Source organism: Coturnix japonica, chromosome 16, assembly GCF_054131305.1.
Source record: "Coturnix japonica strain WE chromosome 16, WE-NBRP24, whole genome shotgun sequence".
Taxonomy (NCBI): domain Eukaryota; kingdom Metazoa; phylum Chordata; class Aves; order Galliformes; family Phasianidae; genus Coturnix; species Coturnix japonica.
The window spans coordinates 2,064,361-2,090,114 of record NC_140678.1 but is presented as its reverse complement, the minus strand read 5'-3'; the positions used below and the strand labels follow the sequence as shown (position 1 = coordinate 2,090,114).

The following is a 25,754-nucleotide window of genomic DNA, read 5'->3' as shown; positions in this document are numbered from 1 at the left end:
AACAAAACCAGTTTGCTGTTGGAAGAGTGAATAGCAGATCGGGTGTCACCTCGCCCTGAGTGTTGGGGAGGGGGGAAAATGTGCCCAAACTGGATCTGCACAGTAGTATCACCTTACAGGGGAGGGGAATAACAACATCAACAAAAAAAAAGCACAGAATAAAAAAGCCACCTGACAATGGAAGGAGAGTTCAGGAGAGCGCTGGGGACCACGGGAACAAGGGGATGAGTGGCACGTGTGAGCAGCCAGAGCACCCCATAGCACTGCCTGAACTTATGGGGCTGCTGCAGGACCCCATTGCTGCACCCATCCCATCCCTGAGCACTGCTTTGCTGCACTGAGAACTAAAGCCATGAGCTGGCAGCTCTGAGCTCACAGCACATCCCAGAGCCTCAGCTACACCTGGGAGGAGAAGAAAAAGGAGGTGATGGGTTCCCCAGCTTCCCTGACAACGTCCATATATATCATTTTGCATGTTAAAAGTTTGATTCTTTTTCTTCTTCTTTTTTAGAGAATAAAATAGAAGCTATTTACAACAAAAACAATCCAACGACAACCTCAAAAATCCCATATAGTAAGTGTAGTTCTCAAAATAGAAAGGGGGGGGGGGGGGAAGAAAAAGGATCTAATGAATAAAATATCTCCCGATTTCCAACTTTTTGGGTTGTTTTATCTCTTTTTTTGTTACGCTTATTCCTTTTCACGAGTGCCAGGAGGTTTCATTAAAGCTCGCGTTGGCAGGCGTCCGTACGTCTGTCTTGGAGGTAACACGAGTTCAAAACTAATAATAATAATAATAATAAATGTACAGTGCAAAGTGTGATGTGTGTGAGGTAAACAGGTCGGGGATAGGGGGGCACTGGGTGGCCCTGAAGGAAAGCCTTGAGGCTGAGAACCCCCCCCCTCCCACCCTCCCATTCCCCCCCTTATCCCACCCCCCATCACCACCCCGGCCCACCTGCAGCCCCCCCCGGCACCTCGGGTGGTTTTGGTGAGGTGGGGTGTTAAGGCGAAGCGTTGTTGGAGGTAGAGCTGGGGGGGGGCACAGGCACGGTGGGTGGAGCAGCGGGGGGGACGTTGCTCATGCTGCTCCCACTGCCCCCCGTCCCACTGCTGTTGGTGCCGTTGCCACCGGCGCGGCTGCTGCTGCCATTGCCTTTGCTGTAGGAGGAGGAGGATGAGGAGGAGGAGGAAGAAGGGCCGGGCGTCTGGGCGAACAGCACACCTGGGGGGAGAGCAATGCTGGGCTGGGGGCACCTGGCACCCTTCTGTAGGGGAAAATAGGGTGATGCCACGCTTGACAAAAGCACTGTGTTGTGCCTTACCTGTATAGACGATACCGTTGATCTCAACCGACATGCTGATGCTGTTGGTGCCGTTGTTGGCTGTGCTGCTGGAGGTGTCCTGGCGATTCTCTGCAGGAGAAAGAGGAGGTGATGGACCCTTATGAAATCCCCGTGCCCCGATCCCAACCTGATCCCCACACAGCAGCACCCACCTGGTGAACGTGTGCCCTGGCTGTTGATGCGGATGCTCATGGGCAGCTGTGCTGTCATGGCCAGGAGGTTCTGCTGCAGAGCACGCTGCATCAGCCGCTGCTGCTCGTCTGTCACCAATGCCATCTTCTTCTCTGGAGGTTCCCCTGATTCCAGCTTCTCTCGTAGCTGCTCCAGTGCTACAGCCTGGGCTGCTGCTGCCACTTGCACGGCTGCAGCCTGAGCTGCCACCACTGGGTGTCCAGCCAGCGACACCGGCAGCCGGCTGGGCATGGAGATGGGGATGGGTGCGTCCTCCTCTGTGGGGCAGAGAGTGGGTCAGCTCCCAGCTACACTGCCCTAGATCCCACCACTAGGAGCTGATGCCTGGGGCTCTGCCCTATTGGAGCGGGGTAGGGTGATTGCAGCCCTAAACCAACATAGACTGGGGGTAAAGGGACACAGAGCAGCCCTATAGAGAGGACTTGGGGGTGTTGGTGGGTGAAAAGCTGGATGTGAGCTGGTGGCAGCCCACACAGGGGTCAGAGCTGGGTGGCCATCACAATCCCAACCCAACCACTCTGTAACTCAATGCAGTGGTCTCCATAAGCCTTGGACCCCCCAGAGGAACCCAACTTGCTGGTGCCCTCAGGAGCTGTTACCTTTCTTGATCTTCTGGACGGGAGCGATGGCACCTCCATTGGTGGCTGAGGCCAAGCCCAGGGCTGGCACTGGGAGCTTGGGTGAGGAGAGGAGCCCGTGGGTGCCACCAGGTGAGTAGGTGAAGAGCGAGCTGCCAAATCCCTGCCGGCGACCCTCCCTCCTGTTGCTGTCGATGGCCGCCTGCAGCTCATTGGGGTTACTCAGGCCCCGCTTCTCACATTCATAGGGATACAGGTACTTCATGTACCTATGGAACAGTGCAGTGAGACACAGCACATTGAGGTCCCACCCCCACTTGGGGTCCCTACATCACCCCCCACCCCATGTCCCCCCGATGCTCACTGGGTGCGGAGCGTGAAGGCCGCGCTGGTGATGGAGGTGGGCAGGTTGAGCCCTTTGGTGATCTCTCGCCACAGCTTCTTGTTGATGACTTCCACCAGGCCGCCCTTCTCCGTCACCAGCATGTAGAGCATGTAAAGGTCCAGCACCTGCTTGGCCATGATGGGGATCCGGTTCACGGGGGTCCCTGGGGAGGGCAGAGAGAGGGATGGGGCTGTGCAGGTAGGTGGAGGCAAAGGGGGTCCTGCTGCTGCCTCCCCCTCCCCCTAATACCCTACTTCCCTCTGTGTGCACCCCCACTTCATCTTGCTCAGCACCAGTCCACACATGGAGGAAAAAGAAACTCGAAAGGGGCCGGCTGTGGTTTGACAGCAGAGGCAGCTGCACTCAGCAACAGCAGATATTTATAACAGCAGCCACGGGGTGAGGGTCGTGCTATGCCTGGGCTGCATGCAAGCAGGGCCCCCAAGTCCCAGCAAGGAGGGAACACAGCTGGAGATGTGGGGGGAGTCATCAGGAATCACATAGACCTGGGCTGGAAGGGGCTCATGGAGCATCCTGTGGGTCAGAGCTGAACGTGGGGGTGCTGGAGGGCCCATGCACACACACACACATGCACAGACACACACACGTGCTTCCCGAAATGCCTCTTTATGCAGAAAGCTGGATGCACTCACACAACAGCATTACCAGCATTGGACCCCCAGCTCCAGCACAGCACTGTGGGTCCCTGCAGTGATTCTCCCCAGCCCGGTGCCGGGAGGTGGCAGCAGCCGACATGGCCACACAAAGCACTGTGCTGGGCTCCTCCATCCATTCTATGGGCAGCACCAGAGCCCTTCTGCCCCTTCCAATGCACCCCATAGCAGCGTCCCACCCCACACAGCCCTGCAGCTGCCCCAATGGGAGCAGAGTGCTGTCCTGGAGCAGGGATGAGCTGCATTGCTACGACCAGCATAGGTGCAAACCCACTGCCCCCATCCCACCCCAGGGCAGGGCTGTGTGCAGGACACCAAGCTTTACACCAGGCCAAAAAGTGCAGCAGGAGTCACAGCTACACCCAGACCTTCCCTGCAGCATTGAGCTATGAGTGTGTACACACATATACACAGATATTTGGCATTCTCCTTTCGAATACCGCAGGTCAACATATTCCAGATGCTGCTGGTGATCTGGGTGCCCCCCATTAACTCTGAGAGCAGAGCTGGGCTTTGGATTGGGGCTGGACCCACTGTAAGCTGAATATGGGGCAGCACAGGGGGAGGCTGAGAGCAAAGCCACCCTGAAAGGGGATGGACCTGATGAAATCAACCCCGTGGGGCCAGCAATGGGGCAGGAATTGCTGTGCAGAGCTCACGGCACGGATTCCAGCAGAGCAGGTTTGACCCCAGTTTGCAAGGAGGTTAAAAATTAACTACCAGTCTGGCCGGAGCATTAACCTTGGGTTACAATGACATGAGAGAAAATAAAACCCATGGACAAGAGAGGGGAGGGTGCAGGCATGGGGGTGGGGGGGATGGGGGGGCTCACCTCGCTTCTGCATGAAGCTGAAGAGGTCGTCCAGGAACTCCTTCCTCCGTGGGTCACCATCCAACTCGTAGAGCTGTGAAACAAGAGGAAATTGCTGCTCACACCTCACCAGGAAACCCCAAAACCTGCCCCAAGGATCCCCCCTGATTCCACAAGCAGCAGATGGGGGTCTGTGATCACAACAAGGGTGGATGTGCCCGGCAGCACTGAGAGCAGGTGCCCACCCCTCTGAGCTGGCTCTCAGCTGTGCACCAACCCAAAGCCCACCCAAAGGCTGGGGCAGCTCCCAAGGGGCAATCAGAGATCACTATGGGTGCTCCCTCAGGCATTGCATGGAGCTGTTGGGTCCTTAAGGTGGGTCAGGGCAGGTTTGCTCTGCTCTGAACCGTAGCTCTGGTGCAACTGGGGTAGTGGGAAGCAGGGCAAAGCAGGACAGCCCCATTGGGAGCAGTGCCGCCTTCCCTGCCATGACCCATCCCTGTCTCTGTGCCAAGGCTCTGGCAGGCAGCTCCCAGTTGGCAGACAGGACAGCAGCATCAATGCCCACTCGGTGGGATCCAGGTGCAAAATGAGAAGGCAGATATGGATGAGGCCATGCCACATCCAAGACAAGAGCGAGTGCAGGCGTTTGCAGTGCTCAGGTCCCAACCCCGAAACCACATTGCTGCCCCCAGCCTGGCCGGGAGGCTGAGTGGCTGCAATCAGCCCTGGGATCCTCCCAACACAACAGGGATCCTGGTTATTTTTAGCAATCCAACACTCTCTTGGCACAGAATGGAGCAATGCTTTGGTGTGATCCCTCCTCCGCACCTGCAGTGCCCGAGGGAGGCTGCATTGAGCTGTGTGTGGGGTGCATGCTGCAGTGTGAGCTCTTGTGTAACTGCTTTTAGGGAGCAGCCAAGGCTCCAGCCCCTAAAAGGATGGTGGTAAGAATGCATGGGAGCTATGGGATGGGGTTACACCGGGATGAGGAACATGGAGCTGCTTTGCACCCTGCGCCCACTCAGCATCCACAAATGGGAAATGCTTTCATGAGCCAGGACAGGAAGATCCGTGCACTCCTGGAGCTCTCTCCGTTCCTGCTGGGGCCAGCTTTTGTCTTGGGACCCCACCCTTTGTTTGACAGCCCGACACATTCCTGCCCTGATTTATGGCAGCAGATCTGCAGAGCAAATCACACCCTCCGCACGCACGATGCTGTGCCATGAGAGAGGAATGGAGCTGGGGGGGGACACCGTGCAGTGGTCATATGGGGGTGGATGCTGCACTTCCAGCCCCCCCCTTCCAGCCTGCTTTACTCAAGGACAATCCTGAACAACTGCAGGCTGTGGGGAGGGGGCTATAAATACGAGTGTGTCACGCTGCAGGCATGCACCGTGAGGCTGTGCTAACCGATATGGCCACCATCCTGCTGCCATGCCTGGACCTGGAGGCACCGAGCAGGGAGACCCTCCTCAAAACCCCATCCCACGAGGGTCCCCGTGGGGCCGAATTCCTCCTCAGCCGGCACCGATCAAAGGGATCAATGGGGCCGAGCCGATAACAGGGAAGGGAGCTACAGGAAAGCCATAAACCTACAGTTCCCCTGGAAACCTTGCAAAAGCTCGGCCAGCCCCTGAGCAAACAGCCAGGGGGGGAGGTCAGGAGCTGTCGTTACCGCTGACCCCTTTGCAGCCCACAGGAGCCCTAAGGCAGCACCGGGCAGTGTGCAGGATGCAGCCGGTGATGGGCAGAGGCTGCTCCAGATCAGCTGAAGGATGCTGGGCTTGAGCCAAGCCAGCCTGCCCTGTTTCCTCGAGCGCACAGAAAGCCACAGGCAGATGGAGGGAGGAGGAAGGGCTTCCCCAGTGCTGCTGAGTGCATCCAACACATGGATCCATGCATGGGGTGAGCCGGTGCCCCCTGTGCCCTGCTAACAGGGACAAGAGCTGTGCCCATGGATCTGAGGGTGCTGGGAACTGAGCTCAAGGCACAGCATCACCCCTTGTTTCGCCTTTCCCATAGAAATGATTGGAGCTTGAAGCTGTGTGTGCTTTGGGAGCACTGCAGCTGCATCCCCACCACATCCATGCCCCAACATTGAGGAGAACCCTGAGCTTGTGGGGTTGGAAAGCACAGAGCCCCACTGCCAGCCTGCAGACAAAGGAGAGGAGGAGGTGGGACGGAGGCGGCCGAGGCTTTCTCAGCAGAGCCAGCTGATTAAACACAAATCCAGGGAGGGTGTGAGGGGGAGGCTGGGAAAACATCGCCCTGCTGCTCGGCTCCAGGGCTCTGCTGGAGCGGGGGAGGAAAAAAGGAAATGCAAAGAAACAAAAGTGCTGGGAATGGGGCCGCATCGAGTGCTTGGTGCCCATGGAACAGCATCCAAACCAGCACACGGCACGGCTGGCCCAGAGCAGCACCCAGCATGAGGGTCACATGCAGCCTATTAACCTGCATTGATTAGCCATTTATTAAAGCGTTCCATTTTTATGAGGGCAGCTCTTAAAGTTTCCCGGGGTCTCTCTCTTCAGGCTGCTGGGTTGCATTGGGATGCACCAAATCCACGTTTGGGTTTGGGACATGAAGAGCAGTGCCATAAACAGCCCAGGAACCCCAGTAAGGAGGTGGTGGCTGGGGTCCTATGGGAGCTCCCAACACCTCAGGCATCACCTTGTCCAGGTGCCCTCTGGGCTGGGGGTTGAATCCTATAGGAAACGTTGACCATCCGCATTTAAGAGGATGAAAGAAAATTAACCATCAGCTGAGGAAAACGTGCATCTGCTCAGCTGCAGGGGATTAGTGGTGCAGGGAGGGCTGCCCGGCCGCGTGCGTCGATCGTTACATGCACCTTTGATCCATGGGTTCCCAGTGGGGAAAGTGCTGACGGGGCTGAGAGCTGGCGATCCCGTGCCAAAGTCCTGCAATGGGGAGGGTGCTGCCAGCCTGTGTTCACACTGAGCTGAAGCCATGTGGGATGCTCAGCACTGTCTGTGTGCAGCCCTGGCCGTGCTACACTGAGTCCCAGTGCTTCTAGGGAGGGCTGGGGGGCACCATGGAAGCATAGAATCACAGAGCCATTAAGGAAAAGAGCTCCACGATCATCTAATCCGACCATTCCTTGGCCCCTCGCAGGATTTCCTTGCATTGAAAGCATCTCGTTTTGCTTCGGACACCTCTGACCCACACGCACCCATCCCCTCCTCTCGGCACACACAGAGATGGGGAGCTAAAATAAACCATAGGGAACTGAAACTCATTCTCATTTCAGCAACGTGTGAAACCTTGTGCTGGGCCGGACCGAGAGCAGCAGGTGCTGCAGTGCAATGTGTGCCAACCCGGCACGATGGCAACAGGAAACACAACCTGGCCACTCTGAGCTGACAGATTTACATCTCGTCATTAGGGAGGTGGAAATGGCTTAATCTGTCACACAGCTGCCCCCACAATATCCTCTTAGAGCCGAGTCACCCCCAGGACACTGGGGATGAAGGTGGCCACATTGCAGCTCCTCCAGCCTATGAGTGGTGCCATGGTCACCATCATCAGGCTCTGGGTGCATCGTGGTGTTGTTGTGGATGTTTCTTGGGTAGGAGAAGTGCTGAGCTTCAGCCTGCAGGATCCAGGCATGGTGTGGATGGTCAGATTAACCCTTCAAACCAGATTACATGAAAATCCTGACCCGTTGGCTTCCAAAGGACTTGTGGAAAGCAGCCTCTCGGTAATGCCAGGAATGCTGGAGAGCAGCAGCATGGGAAGTGCTGAGCTCTGCCAAGATAACAAACCCATTGGGAGGCCTCCCTATGAGCACCCATAGCAATTAAAGCCAGGATGCTGTTAACGAGGCTGCTGGTAATGAGGCTCCTGCAGTGTGGCCCCTGCGGGATCTGTGCTGATCTCACCAGGTTCACTGTGCTGGGACCTGAACTGCAAACACCACAGTGCTGCGGTTCTGGGTTTCCAAGCCCCAGGGAATCATTCCCATGGCCTTTTTTTCCCCCCCACCAGGACAGTTCCACACTCACTGCTTTCCTCCTTTCCCTTCCCAGCTCATTGTGACCCGCAGGCTGCATGTTGGTAGGGAAAACCCTCCCCCAGGTGCCTTGAAATCCCCACCAGCAACAAGCTGAGCGCTATGGGGAATAAAGCAGTCAGGAACGGCTGTGTAGGGAGAAACAAAAGCAACAACCCATACAAATAAAGCACGATGCAGGAGCTTTCTGGGAGCTTTCTGCAGAGCTGAGCATGTTGTGAATGTGGTTCAACATGGCTGGTGTGACCGAGGGCTTTGCTCTGCCCTTCTCCTTCCCTGCTGACAGCAGAGGGGCAACCAGGAGGTGTTGCATGGAGAATATACACTTTCCCTGCAGTTCTTAACTAGGCTGCACATGAAGACCCTCACCTACCCCTTGGCATCCCCCAGTGCTGCCCCCATCCCACTGCAAAGCATTGGCCCTGAGCTTCTCATATCAAAGCCTGGTTTCGAGGCACAGAGCTGGTTTGGGGGGTGGGGGGAGAGGTGAAATTCTTTAGAAAAAGAAAGTCATTAGTAAAAACTAAAGTTCTGCTGATGAGCCCTGAAATAAAGTGTTTCGGATGACGCTGCTCCAACATGGTTTCCCGTAAAGCTGTGCTGCTGCTTTGGGGCACCCAGTGCTTGCAGTGCAGTTTGCACATCTCGGGGTCCATGATATAGGCATACCCAGGGGGACAACAGCGTGACCCTCCCAGCCCCACGGGTGTTCAGCTGCCAGGGGGGCTGCGGAAGGGGCTGCTGCCCGCCCAGCAGCTGTGCTGGGGTATCAGGTTCGTATCGGCTGACCGCGTGATGAGCACGGCTGGCTCCTTTCCACCCATCCCTTGAGCAGCAGGAAGGGTTGAACATCCCCGATCCTGTGGGCAGATAAAGCTCTCAGCTTAGGGACGGGGTCACAACCCACCACGGGGCTGTCCCCATTCCTGCTCTATGCAAACGCTCCTGACTCCCCAGGGATCCCAAAGGGATGCAGGGTGCCTGCGCTAAACCCCCTCCCCAAAAGCAGGGTCCAACACAGCCTGGAAGCAGCAGAGAGGCAGAGCTGCCCATGGGTGGGGGTCTGCATAGAGCTACACCGGAGGCAATGCAGGCGGCCGTGCTGCAGGAGCCTGCTGACTGGCCTGGCTGGATTCCTGCTGCCTGAGCTCAGTGCTTGGGGCTCAAGGGGGGGGGACGGGCACTCCCCATCCCTGGGGCAGCCCAGAAAGGGCCCCTTTCCGGAGGGGGAGCCTGGGTACGTTTGCAGGGAGAGGTTTACAGGGTCGTCAGTGCTGCGTTTCCCGTTGGTTCTATTGTTCCCTCTGGTTCCCAGCATTGTCCCCTCCACTGATCGGCCACCTCCCGGAGTGGGGGCATGGGGCTGACATGCAGGTGCCTGTCCTGCCATACCCTTGGGTATGGGGCAGCAGCACCCATAGGGTGGCAGATCCCACTGGCACCCTTGGTGGTGTCATAGCTCTCATCCCACGTGCGTAATCCTGCTCCTGATTTCTAAGCAGGGCTGCAAACCCCTCCTGATGCCACCAGCAGTAAAATCCCTAAGCACTGCTATGACCACATCCCCTGAAGCCCACCTGCAGTGACACACCAAAGCCATCCCCTTTGGACACAGGGCAGGGGACATGGATGAACAGGAGCCCATCACACCGTCTCCAACTCAGACATCCAGCATCTCCTGCCCTCCCTAACCTGATCTCCTGCCCTCCCTAACCTGATCTCCTGCCCTCTCTAACCTGATCTCCTGCTGGGCTGGGGGTCCCAACCCCTTCCTGTGCTGCTGTCCCTGCATGGGGACACATCCCATCACCGCCAGCTGGAGGACGCTGGTTGGTGTCAGCGCCAACAATGCGGGTGTCACCAGGACGCAGAGGGAGATGCTGAAAGAGCGAATTAGTCGCCGTTTAACCTCCCTGACCCCCCATTGTCCGCCCCGTGTCAGCCACCCGCCCCACATGTAGAGGGGCTGATCCTGCCCCCCTAATATTCCAAGCACCATGAAGTCACCGGGGCTGGCGGTGGTGGAAAGGCACCCAGCATGAGATGGGAACGGCTCAGCCGGTTCTGTCAGCTTAAGCAGCAGGGAGGGGAGAGACAGAAGGAACAGCCCAGATCCCTGCTTGCATTGCATGGCCCTCCCCAAGGGTCTGAGCCACCCCATGGAGCACCATGCTGTGCCATGCAGGGACCATTGGGCAAGGGCTCGGTGCCACTCGGTGCCACTGTGGTTTCACTACAGTAGGGTTCAGACCCAGTTCCAGCACCGTGGGGTTAGTTGGGTGGTTGCTTGTTTCCCTCTTTTTTTTGCAAAGGAGGAAGTGAATTCTGCTGCAACTGCATTTTAAACGACTATTTTGGACTGGTTGGGCTCCTGCTCCAATAAAAGCACAGAGGGTTCACGGCTGGAATGCAAACGGCACAGTGCAGCGTGGGCTGCTGAGAGGTCACCACCGAGCCCCTCTCCACCCCATAGCAAAGCAACCCAGCTGCCACGGCCACCCCATAACATAGAGCAGCCCTGGCAGCATGTTGCTTTGGGGCAGTTCCTCTCTTTCCAGCCCAAATCTGCCGCCCAGGAGAGGTCATTTGGAAGTCAGCTCCCACCAGCAGCTCCCGCAGCCCTTGGCCACGTATGTGTTTGTGCATGCCCTTGACACATGCTCTCTATCACACCTGACCCTGTGCAAATATTAATTCAGTGCCGTCAGTAAGTATTGAGAAAGCGTGTCCAAGGCAGCAACACCCCTGTACCAGGAGTGTGTGGCTTTGTGGGGGAACCCACCCCAGAGCTGAGACCGTATGGGGGGGCATTGCTGGCTGCATGCACATGCATGGCTGTGCATGCATGATGCATGGGCAGGGTGCATGGGCAGAGCGTGCAGCTCCATCACCTGCACGGGCAGAGGTGAGAAGGGGCAGAAGCTTGGCTGAATTAGCCGTTGTAGGCAAGCTGGGGTTTAAATTCCACCATATGTAAATGATCGTCTTAGAAAGGAGATCATTGTAAGCCAAAGCAGATGAGTCACCCAGGGTTTCCACTCTCAGCCCCAGTAGGGCTGGGGATTTGTGTAATTGCAAATCTGTTCCTGAAATGCGAGGCGGCCTCGTGCCTCTCCGTGTCCTGGCAGTTGTAACTGGCTGCCCCTTGTGGGGGGGGAGAGGGGGGGTCTGGTCTGGGTCAGTCTGTGCCACCCCCAGCCCTTCAGGGCAGGCTCAGTGGCTGTGGATGGCCCTGCCAGCATCCAGCTGTGGGTATCAGCCCCACAAACCATCACTAACAATCTGCTGAGAACCTCACCGAAATGGCCAGCACTGCACTGCTGATGGCTGGGATGCTCAGATGGGAACCAAGGCAGAATGGGAACCCCTCCCCATAGCATCCTGCAGAGCACAGGTACCAGCAGGGCCCCCTCCACCCCGGGGAGCAGAGTCCCTGCCCAGGAGCAGCCACGACAAAGGCAGGATTATCATCAGCTCCACTTCACAGACAAGAAACCCAGGCGTGGAGAGATTAAGGGACTTATACTGAGGGTCACAGAGGGGGTCAGGGGCTGCGCCCACGGCTCCCTGCACGGCAGCCATGCAGGCAGGTGCCTTATCAAGGCTGAGCACACGGGGAGCGGCCGCCCCCCACCCAAGGGCCCCCCACCCCATGATTGCAGCACGTCCGGCCGCCCCCAGCAGCCCAGCGTTTCTGCTGTGGTTTCGGCCAGAAATAGGGTGATGGAGCAATGCTGCACCCTTGCCCAACTGCTCTCCTCCCGGCGCGGCTGTTTGCTTTGCTGACAAAAGGGTTTGTGCTCTATTCTTTGCAACATTTCTCTTTTTTTTTTCTCTCTTTTAAATAAGCCCTTATTCCTGTTGGTTCAGCTGTGCAGGAGCCGTGGGGCTGCTGCCTCCTCTGCAGCACTGTGAATCAGCCCCGGGGCTATGAAGGAGGATGGGAGGCTGGTGGTTCAGGCAGCAGTTTGGGACCCCAACAGCCAAGAAACAGTGGGATGATCAGCAGCAAGGCTCTCCCTGCTCCGTCCTCTCCTCCCACCCCTGGTTTTAACATTGGGTCTCTATGGCACAGCACCAACTGGGCATCCCAGTGTGATCCAGAGAGCATAGTGCCCCGGTCGAAGGTGGCACCTCCAGGGCAATGACCTGTTGGCTGAGATGCCTGAGCCGGGGCTGCCAGGAGGCACTTTGTGGCTAAGCTGAGGAGAAGTCCCTGACCCCCGGCTGGGATTGGGGGGATTAGAGCTGCGGGAAGGCTCCCGGAGCACCCTGAGCTGATTACCATGCTGGATCCCTCACCAGGAACACCCTTCAGTGGGTGGTAAGGAGCAGGATGGGGGACAGAGAGGGGGCTCCTTCAACCTCCCCCCCTCTCCCCTGACACTGCATTTGCAGCTTTGCACTTTATAGCAAACAAAACCCTAGAAAGGAGCAAACCCAGTGTCTTTGGAAGCAACTCATTCCCACTGCCCCTCCGGCTTAACACCCCCCCATCTGCTGTACCCCCCCCCCCCCATTTCCTCCTCAGCCCTGTTATCTGCCCACCAGGCGCTGCAATCGCTGTCCTCCGGGTGCAGGAGTGCCTGGGGTTGGGGCCTCACCATATCTGCCCAACTCCCCCCCCCTACCACCACCAGCACAGGGTATGTGTGGGAGGGCCTGGTGGGGGGGACCCCCCGAGGAAGAGGCCCCCTCTGCCTCCCTGGGGGCGGCTCATCCGCTCGGCTTGCTAACGCAATAAAGCTCCAATCGATATCCTCAAAGAAAGTAAATGGACTCTTCCACTGTTGTTAAGAGAGGCATATCCCTTCCAGGGGGGAAATCTGCCCCCCCCAACCCCCCAGTGGTGACCCCCACCAAGCAGAGGTTGTGCTGCTGTGGGGTTCACTTATGGGGAAGGCTCCCAGCACCCACAGTTGGCAGTTTGCTGTTCTATGTAGCTGATGGAAATCTACAGCTGAGGGTTATTTGCCACTTTTACACCCTCCCAACACAGCCCCAGTACCCTACAGCTGCTGGGCAAGTTGGGGTGCATGGAGGACCCAAATAGCACTGAACACCATTTGGGTTTTTACTCAAAGAAGCAGCATAAGGAACAGCTTTAAGATGCAGCACCTGGATGCCTTCACCACAAACAGCCACGGGAGGGGATTGCTGTGCTCCCCATAGAAGCCATGAACATCCCAGGGGCTACACAACCAACTGTCCCCCCCCTCCCCATCCCCATGAGCCATCAGCGGGGGCCTGATATGGAACAAAAGCAGAGTTGGAGCCCCGCGTGCTGCAAGCAGTGAGAGCAGCACCGGCTGCATTCAAAGGGCGCCTTTGAGCGAGAAATCACCATTTCCTCTGCCTCCTTCGGCCCCTCTTGCATTTCCCCCTTTTCAGTTTTAATTGCTGCCTGAGTCATGTGAACAGCATGAAACCATTGAAGGCACCTGCCCTGGGGGGCTGCGGCCCCAGCGCCATGCAGACGGATGGACAGACGGACCCATGGACAGACTGTGAGGCTCAGCTACTGCATGAGGTTGCAGGGTGAATCCCACCCCAAGAGCAAAAGCCTGGTGTGTTTTACCCTGTTCAGACCCATCCATGGAGCTGGGGAGCGGGCTGGATGCAATACGAGCCCCATGCTGGGGTTACTGAGTTGCTTTCAGTTTGTTTGTATTCTAACCGTTGCACTTTGAAACCCCGTATCTCGGGCAGGCTCTGCTCAGCAGAAGATAAGGACTGAGGTTTTCATCTTACCAGTGAGTTTGAGGCATCCCAATCTGGAACACTTCAGAAACCTCCCGGCTCCTCTCAAAGCACCACAAGCCAAACCTCCCCCCATTCTGTGGGCTCTTTCAAGCTTCTTTTAAATAGGAACATTAGACTCCAGCACCTGCTTGCACCATTGAGCCCCACGTCATGGCACCGAGCTCCAACCAACAGCCCAGCAGTGATGGCAGGCAAAGAGGCAAAGAGATCCTGAGTGTGTGCAGGGCACAATCAGCTCATCCTCCCAACCCCATCCAGCTCTGAAATGTGATGCACAAACACCTCCAGCCCTGCAGGGTGATGGGGTGCACACACCTGGTTTGCTGCTGAATCAGAGCCGTGCGCCTGCCCACGCTGCACAACCAGCAGCTGGCTTTCACATTCAGCACAGGAAACTCCAAAAGGGGCAAGGACAGGAAACTCCGATAGCGTGGGCTGTGAGAGCACCCCCGGTTCAAGCTCCTGGTATTAATGGGGTGCAAGTCATATCCTAACCCGAAACAGAAAGGTCAGGAGAGGGGTTCTCCCAGGGCATTGCACTGCGCACTGGGGCTCTTTGCTGAGGTTCTTCCAGCTCCGTGCTCCCCAGGGCAGCATTACGCAGCACTTTGTTGTTTGCAGGCACTGAGCTGGACGTGCTCAGCAATTCACCTAAATACAGCCCAGTATGGCCATAGCCAGAGCCTGCGGTGTCACTGACACCCCATGGGTCCAGGACTGCCCTATCCCATTGCCCACATTTGGCTGCGAGCTCCAGGCTCGATGCTTAGAGCTCAGATGTGGTGACATTGCCCGACCGATGCCAGCCCTGATCTCAGCATCCCACTTGGGGTGAGATGAAAGGCAACCAGCACAAACCTCTTCCTGCCCCACAGGCGCAGGGGATCGGCCCCACTGCAGGCTTTTATAGGAAGGAAGGAAGAGGGAGGGAGGTGAAATGAAGAGCGAGGGCCACACGTTGCTCTCTGTTACTGGGGAGGGATGCGCACAGTGGGTTGGGGTCACTCTGTGATCTCCTTGAGTTGAGCCCTGTGCTGGGTAAAGGACCCAAAGACCCCCAGGGGTCGCAGGAATGGGGGTTCCCAGTTGCATTCCGATTGCCTCCCCCCATTCCCTACCCCAGGCACTGGTCTCAGTGCCATCATCATCCTGCAAAAAGGGAATTTTCCTCTGCAGGAAAAGACAAATTCCTGCCCCAGCCCGGCACAAGCACTGAATCAAGCTTATACCCTACAGGAGAGCAAAGGATTTTGGCACTACCCTGGCACCAGCAACAAGCTGAGCCCCCATCCTGCACCCCCCAGCCACGTCCTGCTCCCCACCGAGGAGCCCCCGGCCGCCCCCAGCCCCGCAGGCTCCTTTGTTCTGCTGCTGCACGGGCAGCGCCTGGGTCAGTAGGATCTGACCTCTGCCTCGCAGTGGCCGTCCCCAGGGATGGGGAGGTGCCACACATTGGCTTCCCGACCCCGTGTGCTTCCCCTTCACCCCATTACACCACAGCTTCCAGCGGGCCGATTTGCAGGAATCTGCCCCAAATGAGTCAATAAAGAGCCCCATCAGAGGGGAGCACAGAGCCCCCCCAGGCAGCACAGCACAGCCATAAAGGGAGGGAGGGGGTGTAGGGGCAGAGCTGGCCTGCAAGGAGCTCGGCTGCAAAATAAAGAGGAACCCAGAAATAACACACCATCCTCGAGATGTACATCCCCATCATAGCAACACCATCGCTGCAGGCAAGCAAATAAAAGAACCCCCCAGCACCCAGGGACTCTCCGTTCAATCCCTGTGCTTGTAGCTGGGTCTTACAGCGCTGCACCTCTGTCCTGGGTTAATGCAGAGCGGGTGCAGCCCCCTCACCCCCCTCATCATGGAGCTGAGCGCATCCTGCCTGCTCTGTGTTTACATTCCTGCTGCTCCTTCCCAGCCCTTCGTCAGCTGGGCTGGGGTGAGCAGGGAGGCACGCGTTGGAGGGCGGCCAGGAGGAGCTCCCGGGCGGGCTCTGCACGCATGCAGCCCCTGGCCTCAATCCAGAGGCTGGGATCCAAGCTGACGTGCCGGGGGAAGCCTCTCCCCGAGAGGGAGCTTTGCTTCCTTGCCTCCACCCACGGCACGGAGGTATCAGGCACCTTCTTACAGCGCTGGGTGCTTCCAGCACAACCCAATGTTGCAATGGTGATGGAAGAATGGACCCTCGTACCCATGTGGGGTGGGAGAGGTGGGACTGTGCTGATGGCTGGGAGCTCCCGGAGAGATCGTGCAGGGTTGGGATACGCTCATATGGTGACAAACAGGAAGATCAGAGCGGCGGTATCTGAAAGCCTTTTCGCAGATAAAAAGATTACGTCCCCCACTCTCTAATTACAGGAAGTACAAAAGAGAGAAAACCACAAGAAGAAAGACGACGCAGCGCCAGGAGGTGAGGATATGTACAGCGCAGGAAAAGTTCAGTGTGTTCATAAACCCACACGGACCTATGTTAGGGTTACCAAGGAGCACCAAAGGGCTGCTGTGAAGCACATAGGGAAGGGGCAATGGGGGCTGAGTGCTGCCCTTGGTGCCTGCCATGCTGGGGATGGTGGGCATGGGGATGGCACTCAGCCACGTGCTGTGCCCAATGGTGCCAAGTGGCACCAAAACCTCCCAGCATTGTGGCTCCAGGAGCTGCACGCAGGCACTATGGGACCCACACAGCTCCTGTCCTGCTGCAGGGCAGCCCCCAGACCCAACACCCAACAGCACAGCTCACCCAGGAGCTGAGTACAGCCCAGGGCGTTCCCCTCTTTGCCACAGCATGCTGCAAAATCCAAGCCTGGCTGGATGCTGTTGGGGAGGCTGGGAGTTGTGCAACAGCCTCCAGCCCCGGGCAGCCGTTTTCCTCCCACAGCACGGAGGCAGTGGGATGGCACAGAGCTGCCCTTGCTCCAGCAGCAGCCCCCAGCCCCTCTCTCCAAGCTGAGCAAGGGGCAGCGGTCACTACACCCCTCCCAAAACACCGCACTCTCCATCTGGGTCCCATCTGCTGCTGTTTGCTCTCGCCCCCCCCCCACCCCATCCCCCAGCCCTAAATTCAGATGTACTTAAACACACACATCAAAGGGCCGGGGCAGCCCCCGGGGAGCCCCGCTTTACACGCATTTCCTTCTATTAGCCCAGAGCTCGGGTTTGTGCAGCCCATGGCCGGGCACGTGGAAGGGAGTCCAGAGCTTGTGGGGCTGCAGCCTCTGCTGGCACAGAGCACAACCAAAACAGCCCCAAGAGCATGAAGAAGAGCAAACCCAAGAGCTCCTTCACATCCATATGACATTTCCCCCCCCTACATTCCCAACAATGAGCCAAAGGACTCAAAAACCCCCAGAGGAACCTGGTCGTTTCCTTAGCAGCACCAAAATCCAGCTCAACCCAAGGATGGAGCCCTCCAACCCCACGTCCCCTCAGCTCCTACCTGCTTGAACTGCTCCTCGTAGGTCCAGTCTCCGTGGTCGGGTGCAGGTTGTGGGAGCTGTGAGTGGCCCTGGGGGCCCAGTCCAGCTGGGAGCCTCTCCTGTGCACCCTGCAGCCTCTGTGCTTCACCCCTGCAGTGCTGCGGGGCCGGAGGCTTTCGGAGCAGCAGGGACCCCGTGCCCGTCCGCACTGTCTCTGCCGAACCCAGCCCCTCCTCGCCCATGTCTTCCTCCTCCTCGTAGTCTTCCTCTTCTTCTTCTTCCTCCTCTTCCTCCTCTTCTTCCTCCTCCTCCTCGCCCAGGTCCTCTTCAAATTCTTCTTCATCCCATTTGCCCTTCCTAGAGAAGGGAAAGGGGGGAGATGTGTGATTAGCACCCTTAAGCTGGTCCATCTGCACAGCACTCCTGCAGCGTCAGACCCACGGGGGCAGGAGGTGGGAAGACATTTCCACAAGCCCTCCCTAATTCCAGAAGCCTTTCCCAGACCCTCAGCAGCATCTGGATGAGCTCCTCTGGCCTTCCAGCCATCCTCCTTTATTTTGGGAGCCTGTGATCTGCTCATGGATCTGCAGCCAGGCAGAGGCACCACTGATGGTCTGGCATCATTCAGAGCCAGGCTGGCATCCCACATCACAACCCCATGTGGATCACAGAGAGAGCTAGTGCCCAACCAGTGCCAGGAACCAGCACCACGGAGCAGATGGCTCCACATGGGTTTGGGAAGGGTAAAAACAGCTGATTCCAGTTCCTGCTGAGCCCAGGCACTATGCATGACCTCCAGGGGAGGGCCCAGTGCTGCAGGCTCTGGTCCCCTCCTCCTCCCTGAGCCCCCCATGTGCCACCATATACTTACAGGTCTTCCTCCTCCTCAGAGCCCATCTCCTGCTGGTAGCCGCCACCATCCTCTTCCTCTTCCTCCTCCTCACCACGCTCCTCCTCCTCCTCCTCCTGGCTCTCCTCCGACAGCCCTGGGCTGGATGAGTGGCTGAGGCCGGCGGCTGCGGCCCTCATTGCAGCCAGGGCAGCCATCTGTGCCCGCTGGATGTGTGCGCTCTCAGGCTCCGTGCCTTCCTCCATAGGGGCTGGGGGTAAATCAGAGCCTCGTCCCCGGGCAGGGGTCTGTCCTGTGGCCGGCGAGGGCTGTGCTGGGGGGGGTGTGGAGCGTTGCTGCTGCTGCTGCTGCTGCTGCTGCTCCTGCTGCCGTGCTTCCAGAGCCTGCTGCAGCCGGGCACGCTGCTGTCGCTGCAGGTTCTCCATCACTGCCTGCAGCTTCATGGCTCTGCCGGCGGGCGGCAGGGCCCCGCTGGGGTTAGGGGGGATGCCCTGGGGGCGCGGGGGGCAGCGCCCGGCAGGGTGCCGCGCTCCAGCAGGGCGAGAGGCCAAGGCGAGGGTGATGGGGCAGGCAGCCCTGTAAGGGGGCTGCCGGGCCCCCAGGAGGGCGGCAGAGGCACTGGGGGGCTCCGCGAGGCCGTGGGGGGCACGAGGTGGGTCAGGAGGGGACGATGCAGCCCCCCGGCCCACCCCACGCTTTGTTTGGCCGCAGGGCTCCTGTTGGGGATGTGGGCTGGGGGGTTGTCAGGAGTTTGGAGGGGTCAGCAGGCGGCCCCCAGGCACATGGCTCCGTCCTCACTGCCAGGCACTTCCAGGGGCTGCCTTCAGCCCTTGCCCCCCCCCCCGTTGGCTGCAGTGTGTCCTCAGTCCTCAGGCAGCTGAGCCTTGGCCAGGCGTGGGTGCAAACCTGCACGGGATGAAGCAAAGAAGAGGGTCAGGAGACCGGCGAGCAGGAAGGAGTTAAAGACAGCCCAGGAGCCTCATTAATCTCGAGCTAATGAGATAGGGAGGCTGGGCCCTGCTGCTGCAGGGGGAAGGGGCCTGCATCCCGATAGCCCAGCCGGGCCTCCAGGCAGCTCGGATAGCAGCAGCACAGATAACAGACCCTATGGGGCCACGCAGGGATCATCAGCGCCTGCCCCTTGCTGCTGGGACCAAGCAGGACACTCAGGGACACATATGGGGTGCAGCACCCCCATCCTCAGGGCAGGCACTGCTCCCCACAGTCACAGATACAGCACCCCAAATATGGTCCCAAAACACAGAGCCCTATAGGGGTCCCATGGATGTCGTGCTGCAGATCAAGACAGCCCTTCCCCAGGACAGCCACCCACAAGGTCACTCATCCCACAGCTAATCCCCCTCCAGAAACACGCAGGTGTCTGATCTACCACCATCCGACAGCAAAGGGGGGTGAGGGGGGGACACACCAGGAGCCCCCTCCCCTCATCCTTCATTCAGAGAAGGGGAAATTGCCTCGAGCCAACGAGGGTTGGCAACCAGATCTCATCCACTTCCCTGCTACGGCTCATAGGGAGGAACGCCTACATAGCCCTGAGGGTGGGGGGGTATGGGCTGTTATAGGGGTACGAGCTGTTATAGGGGTATGGGCTATTATAGGGGCACGGGCTGTTATAGGGGTACCAGCTGTTATAGGGGGGTATGGGCTGTTATAGGGGTACGGGCTGCCATAGGGGCACTGGCTGTTTATAGGGGCACTGGCTGTTCATAGGGGTATGGGCTGTTATAGGGGTATGGACTGTTATAGGGGAACGGGCTGCCATAGGGGCACTGGCTGTTTATAGGGGCACTGGCTGTTCATAGGGGTACGGGCTGTTATAGGGGTATGGACTGTTATAGGGGAACGGGCTGTTATAAGGGTACCAGCTGTTATAGGGGTACCAGCTGTTTTATGGGGGTATTGGCTGTTATAGGGGTATGGGCTGTTATAGGGGGCACGGGCTGTTTATAGGAGTACCAGCTGTTATAGGGGTACGGGCTGTTATAGGGGTACCGGGTGTTATAGGGGTACAGGCTGCCATAGGGGTACTGGCTGTTATAGGGGTACGGGCTGTTTTATAGGGGTACGGGCTGTTATAGGGTTATGGGCTGTCATAGGGGTCCTGGCTGCCCATATTCCCCACTGCCCCCCACTCTTCCTATACCCACTGAAGCATTTGGGGCCAATTCATGCCACATCCACACAGCCACACAGAGGGTTGTGGGGTGACTCCCAGATCCCACAGCCCCCCATGTTTTTAGCCCTACCGACCCCCAGCCCCTTTATCCGGCCCCACTCGGTGCCTGAAACCCCACGAGGAGCCGGGACGAGACGGATCCCGGTTATTGGGGTGGGCAGGGTGAACCCATAGGAAAAGGAGGAGGGTTAGAAGGGGGCAAAGGGGGTAACGGGGGGAATAGGAAGGAACCGGGCTGTTTCTATGAGCTCTGCCCGGTCCCAACGGCACCAACGGGGTCCGGTAACCGACTATAGGAGGGGGGGGGTCCCGGTCCGAGCTGGAACCGTGAGTCAATGGGGCCGTTCGATCCGTCTTACCCGGTTCCGGCCGCGTTGAGGTCCCTCATAGCAGCCACGGCCGGGTCGGAACCAGCGGGACCGGGTCGGTGCAGCGGGACCGGCCGGGCTGCGCTCGGTGCCCGCACGTCGCCTGCAATCCGGGTATGGCGGCCACGCCCCGCCTTCCTATTGGTCCGCTCTCTCCCGCCACGCCTCGTTGAGCCCCGCCTCGCGTTCTCATTGGTTCCCTCATACATCCCTGCCCCGCCTCGCTTTCTGATTGGATCATTACAAGAGCCGCATGCAAATCTCGCTTCGCGGTTGGTTGGGGGCGTTGTCACAGCGCCGCCTTGCGGTTGGGTGGGGGATTGCACTTAGATCCCCACCCCCATGTGGGTGACGTCACTTCCGAGCTGGGCCCGGTTCCGTGTTGCCTTGAAGGCCGGTACCGAACCATGGTGGTGCTGCAGGGCGGGGCGGGGGGACACGGCAACACCGAGACCTTCCCGTGAGTGTTTATGGGACTGGGATGTGGGTGGGGCTGATGCTATTGGGGGTGACTGGGCCGAGATGGTGCCGGGCCGGTACCGGTACCGGTACCGGGTCGGCACCCAGAAGGCCGCTGTCAAGGCCTGTGTCCCGGTCTATGGGTGGTTCTTTGCTCCTCTGTGCCCATTTAGCAGCTGTTTGGTTTCATTTATTGTATCTATGTGTGTTTTCTGCCCCTTTCCTATTGCTGTGCTATAGGAAATCCACCATAGATATGTTATAATTGAAGCTGCTATTACATTGGCTCTAGATATTGAGCTAATAGACAACCCAACCCATGTTCTGCTGGGCTTTGGTCAGCACTGAAAGCAAAACCAGTTGCTTTCGTGCACAGCTGAACCTTAAATCCACCCGTTTATGATCATTCTTATGACCCTACGTCTAAACAACACCCTGACTGTCATCGTGGCTTTATTAGTCATTAGCCAAACGTCTCGGTGGAGCTCAGGGTTGTTGCCTTATTGCACTCGGGTGGTTGGTTTGTGCTGCCTTTGCCGTCTCTATGGGCCCCGGGGGTGTCAGGAGCTCAGCCCCTCTGTCTCATCATCCCTGTAGGAGGATTGAGGACTGTCTGCCGCCGCTGGAAAGCTCCCCGTCCAAACGCTTCTCTCCGTCCAAGAGGAAGCAGTACTACATCAACAAGGCCATCCGCAACTCTGACCTCATCCCTAAAGCCAAGGGCCGCAAGAGCCTGCAGAGGCTGGAGAACAGTAAGACCTGGGGGGCTGCAGTCTACCCCCATCTCCCTACACAGCCTGCAGTGAGGGCTTCTGGTTGGGGCTTCGGACCCTGCCCCCAAACTCAAGGGCTCTGCTGTTGTTTTCCTTCCCAGCTCGTTACTTGATGACACTCCTGGAGCGAGATGAATGTGGCAGCAATGAGGCTGAGCCTTCACACTCTGCCACCCCGAGTATCTTCACCGAGGCTTGCAACAACGAGACCTACGTGGAGGTAGGATGTGGCTGCTTGTCTCGCTGCCCTTCAGTGTGTAGAACCAGACAGAGGGGCTGCCTGCATTCCCTTTAGAGTCTATACATGTGTATGGCCTGGCAGTGGGTGCTTTGCTTTGGCTGCTTTGGGGTCAGCTGCTGTTCCTCTTGTACTTGAATTGCTGCTGGGAGCTCCTTGCAAGCTGCACAGGGTAATATTGAGTGAGCTGCAGCACTTCCTCCTCACCAGGTCTCTTGCCAAACACCTCGGTTGCTCCATACAGCCTGGCTGGTGTTGCTGTACCTCCTCCATGACCTCGTCTTCTGAAACTTGGCACCTCTGCTGTGTGAGGTGTTCAGAGTTCTGGCTGCAGGGCTATATAACGTGTGGTCTCTGTGCACACTGGATGCTTTGGAGCTCTTCCACTCTTACTCAATCCAGGCTTAGAAAGCCTGATGTCTATCTGGCTGGATTGCGTGGATGGATGGGAGCTGTCATCACTTGGACTCTCTGCAGAAAGCCACCTTCCTGTTGGCTCTGAGTGCCAAACATCCATCTCCTCAAGGCACAGGCTTGGGCATTGTGGGGAGCTCCATGTGATGTCTGCATTGGGGCTTCATGCTTATGTTGTCAGATCTGGAATGACTTCATGAACCGGTCAGGAGAAGAGCAAGAGCGTGTCCTGCTTTACCTGGAGGAGGAAGCCAGGAAGAAGCACAAGAGGAAGCTGCCCTTGAAGAACAAAGAGAAGTGGAAAGGTGCTGGGAGGGGAAGCTGGGTGGGGAGAGCCTCTCCCTTCCCTCCCTTACATGCACTTTGGGAATGGTGCTTTTTCCTGAGGTGCTCCCTACACCATCCAGTCATGGCAGGGCTGGGCTGTGACAGTGCCTGAAGGGATTAGGGGCATCACAAAACCCCATCATGAACCTGAATGGGAACTTGCGTGGGCTGTCTGGGGTCCTGAGTCACGCTGAGGTGATGCCACAGGGCTGCAAACCCAATCTAAGACCCTTCTTTTCTTCCCTCTGCTGTCTCTAGAGCACCCTGCCTACACACCCAAGGAGTGCTTCCAGCGCATCAGCCGCCGCCTGCGCTCCACCCTGAAGAGGGGCAGGATCCCCATGGTGAGCTGGGGATATGGATGGTGTGGGCAGGGCTTTGGGATGCATTTTGGTGCTGTTCTTGAGCTGTGAGCAGGTGCTGAGCTCCTGGGAATCCACACCTGCTCTCCTGTGGCCTCTGGAGCAGAGGTTTGCTGGCAGCAGATGTTCAGCTCCCCATGCAAAGAGGTTTTCCTGGGTTAGATGAGGTTTCCTGGGACTTACAGGTTGTTTTTTACCTGTTTGTTTCCCTGTCTCAGTTCAGTAAGTGATGGGGAAACTAAGCACGCTTGTCAACTGGAGCCACAGTCCGATCTTAGGGGTCTTCAGACTTGTCTACACAGGGAAAAACTCAATTGCCTTTTGAAAGGGGTCAAACTGCTCAATGTACTGAGCAGGCAAACCCGTGCTGCAACACAGTGTCCTTGTGCCCAAGCCCAGGGTGCCTGGCTCCCTGCTCTATTCTCAGTGGTGCTGTTTGTTTTCCATGCTCTAATTAGAGCTCTGTCTCTAAAAGCAGCCTCGGCTCCTCCTGCCTCTTGGCTTCTTCTCAATTTGCTCTCAACTGAGACTCTGCTGCTTCTCTCTGGGGTCGCAGTGCTCTGAGCTGCACTCCAGCTGAACTTTGGCTGTCAGGAGAGGAGGAGATGGAAGGCTCAAGGCTCTTCTGGCTGTTCCTGCTTCATGTGTGAGGAATGATGCCAGCATTTGGCACACAAAGTGTTGAGCTGGCAGGGCTGGATTCCCTTCTGCTTCTGGGCCTCAGTGCCACGTGCCTCCCTGCTGTCCTGCATGTAGCAGGGGATAATGGTTGGGATAGCCAAGTATTTGCTGGCTGGGTCTGCGGTTCTTCAAAGGCAAAGCCCTCTGGCTGTGGGGCATGGAGCTACCTGGGGACAGGCAGCTTGGGCATGGCACACTGTCTTCCCTTAATGGGGTTTGCTTTCTCCTCACTGATTCTTTTGCTATCCCTTGCAGGAGACGCTGGAGTGCCTGGAGGAGGAGCTGCTAACCTTCTTTTCTGTCACTCCACACTCTGTGTACACAGCACTGATGGACAACAGGTATCACTGTCATGGGCACACAAGGGAGAGCTGAGCCCAGAGCTCCTGGCTCTTTGTGCTCCCATTGATCCTTGGGCTCCTTGGCACAGCTCAGGGAAGGGCAGTGCTGGTGTAAAGCACATCAGCTCTAACCCAGTCCCCTGCCTCCCCCCAGCTTTGAGCGACTCCTGCTCCACGCTCTCTGCCAGTACATGGACCTCGTCTCTGCCAGTAAGATCCTCATGTTTTGGTTTTGTTTTTTGTTTTTCCTTTTTGTTGCTATCTTTCCTCTCCAGCCCAGCTTCTTCTTCCCTGGCCCCACCTCTCACTGCAGCTTGCAGATAACCATACTCTGCTTCTTCCCTGCGCCAGGCTGCAATCTCTGGGCCAAGACCAGCTCAACCTCATGATGCCACATGCAGCAGTTCTTACTTTCCCTCTTGTTTCTGGGCTTGAGTGGCCCAAAGCAGCTCACTGTGCTCAGCCCCCTTCCACAGAGCCTGGTCTTGGGTTTCTATGTAGAAGGGGGAGGGAATCTCTAGGCTCTGTCTTTGCAGAGTCAGCTGCTTGTTCAAAACAGCACGAGAGCCTGATAATATGAAGCAGAGTGAGCCCCAGTGGAGGGGGCTGGAGGTGGCAGCTCCTCTGCAGGGCATGAAACAGAACCACAGGAACCCAGTGGGCTGCTGAGAGGGGCTGGGCTGTGGGTTGGGGTCATTGTATTAACTCTTCCATCTTGCTCCCAGGTTCGGATATCGAAGGGAAACGCCAAATGAAAGTGAGCAACAAACACCACGTCTTCCTGCCCCCAGAACTGCTGCTTTCGGACTACCTGGAGCAGTTCAGCTGACAACAAGGGGCTGCCCTGCCCCACGCTCAGCACGCTGAAGGCTTTGCTTGCCCACTGATGGCCTCCATGGGCCCAGCTCCTTGTGACCTGCACATGGAGTTCCGTCCTTACCCTACTACGTGGGCTGAGCCTCCCTGTAGGCACTGCAGTGTGTTGTGGGGCTGCAGATGGGTTCTGGCAGGAGCCACGCTTCCCAGCCCTGTCAGTGTCAGTGCAGCCCGTGTGCTTTTAATGATGCCAGGCTTGTGGCATGCTGCTGGCCTGGATGCTTCTGGGATCAGCCAGCGGAAGCGCCCAGGGCCTGTGGGATGATGGCTGTGTGTTCTGACACCTCTATAGCAGTCATAGCCCTAAGGCTCTGAGCTGGCTGATCACAGCCCTGCCTGCATTGAGCAGGGCTGGTTTTAAATGTAACATAGGTGTCTTTTTATGTGTATATTTGTATTGGGGGGGGTGGGGAAGGGTGAAGTGCTTGCCTCAGGTGTGTGCTCTGTGCCGCAGGCTGGGATGTGAGCAAGGGTGGTGCCTCGTGTTTATGTGTCTGTGTGTGTGTGCATCAAGAACGGGCGGCATTCCTGCCGGGACAATAAAAGTGTGGTGCTCTAATCATTGTGTGGTCTGTGCTTTGGGGGCTTGGGGAGGGGGAAAATGAGGATCCAGGGTGGGTTTGGGGTGTGTGGTGTTGAGCCAAAAAGGGGATGAAGCGGTGTGAAA

The 25,754-nt window shown here is 57.6% G+C and overlaps 2 protein-coding genes across 7 annotated transcripts; one reads left to right on the top strand and one right to left on the bottom strand.

The window, feature by feature from the left end:
- Positions 1-648: 648 nt before the first annotated feature.
- Positions 649-20,744, bottom strand: ARID3A (AT-rich interaction domain 3A). The gene is made up of 9 exons (XM_015886313.3): positions 20,608-20,744; positions 18,073-18,957; positions 17,222-17,558; positions 4,008-4,080; positions 2,481-2,664; positions 2,138-2,385; positions 1,499-1,795; positions 1,326-1,415; positions 649-1,225 (listed from the first exon to the last, which is right to left on the bottom strand). Exons 2-9 carry the CDS (start codon positions 18,492-18,494, stop codon positions 1,005-1,007), a joined length of 1,872 nt encoding a protein of 623 aa, XP_015741799.2. The 5' UTR covers positions 18,495-18,957; positions 20,608-20,744; the 3' UTR covers positions 649-1,004.
- Positions 20,745-20,983: 239 nt separating this feature from the next.
- Positions 20,984-25,646, top strand: R3HDM4 (R3H domain containing 4). Of its 6 annotated transcripts, XM_015886360.2 has the most exons (8): positions 20,984-21,076; positions 21,673-21,827; positions 21,950-22,068; positions 22,682-22,805; positions 23,086-23,171; positions 24,126-24,211; positions 24,366-24,421; positions 24,937-25,646. In XM_015886360.2, exons 1-8 carry the CDS (start codon positions 21,024-21,026, stop codon positions 25,038-25,040), a joined length of 783 nt encoding a protein of 260 aa, XP_015741846.2. In that variant the 5' UTR covers positions 20,984-21,023; the 3' UTR covers positions 25,041-25,646. The 6 variants fall into 6 exon arrangements, 4 of the variants coding, with proteins under 4 accessions (XP_015741846.2, XP_015741847.2, XP_085373856.1 ...); XR_014935047.1 differs by lacking the exon at positions 22,682-22,805; XM_015886361.2 differs by lacking the exon at positions 24,366-24,421.
- The last annotated feature ends 108 nt before the right edge of the window (positions 25,647-25,754 follow it).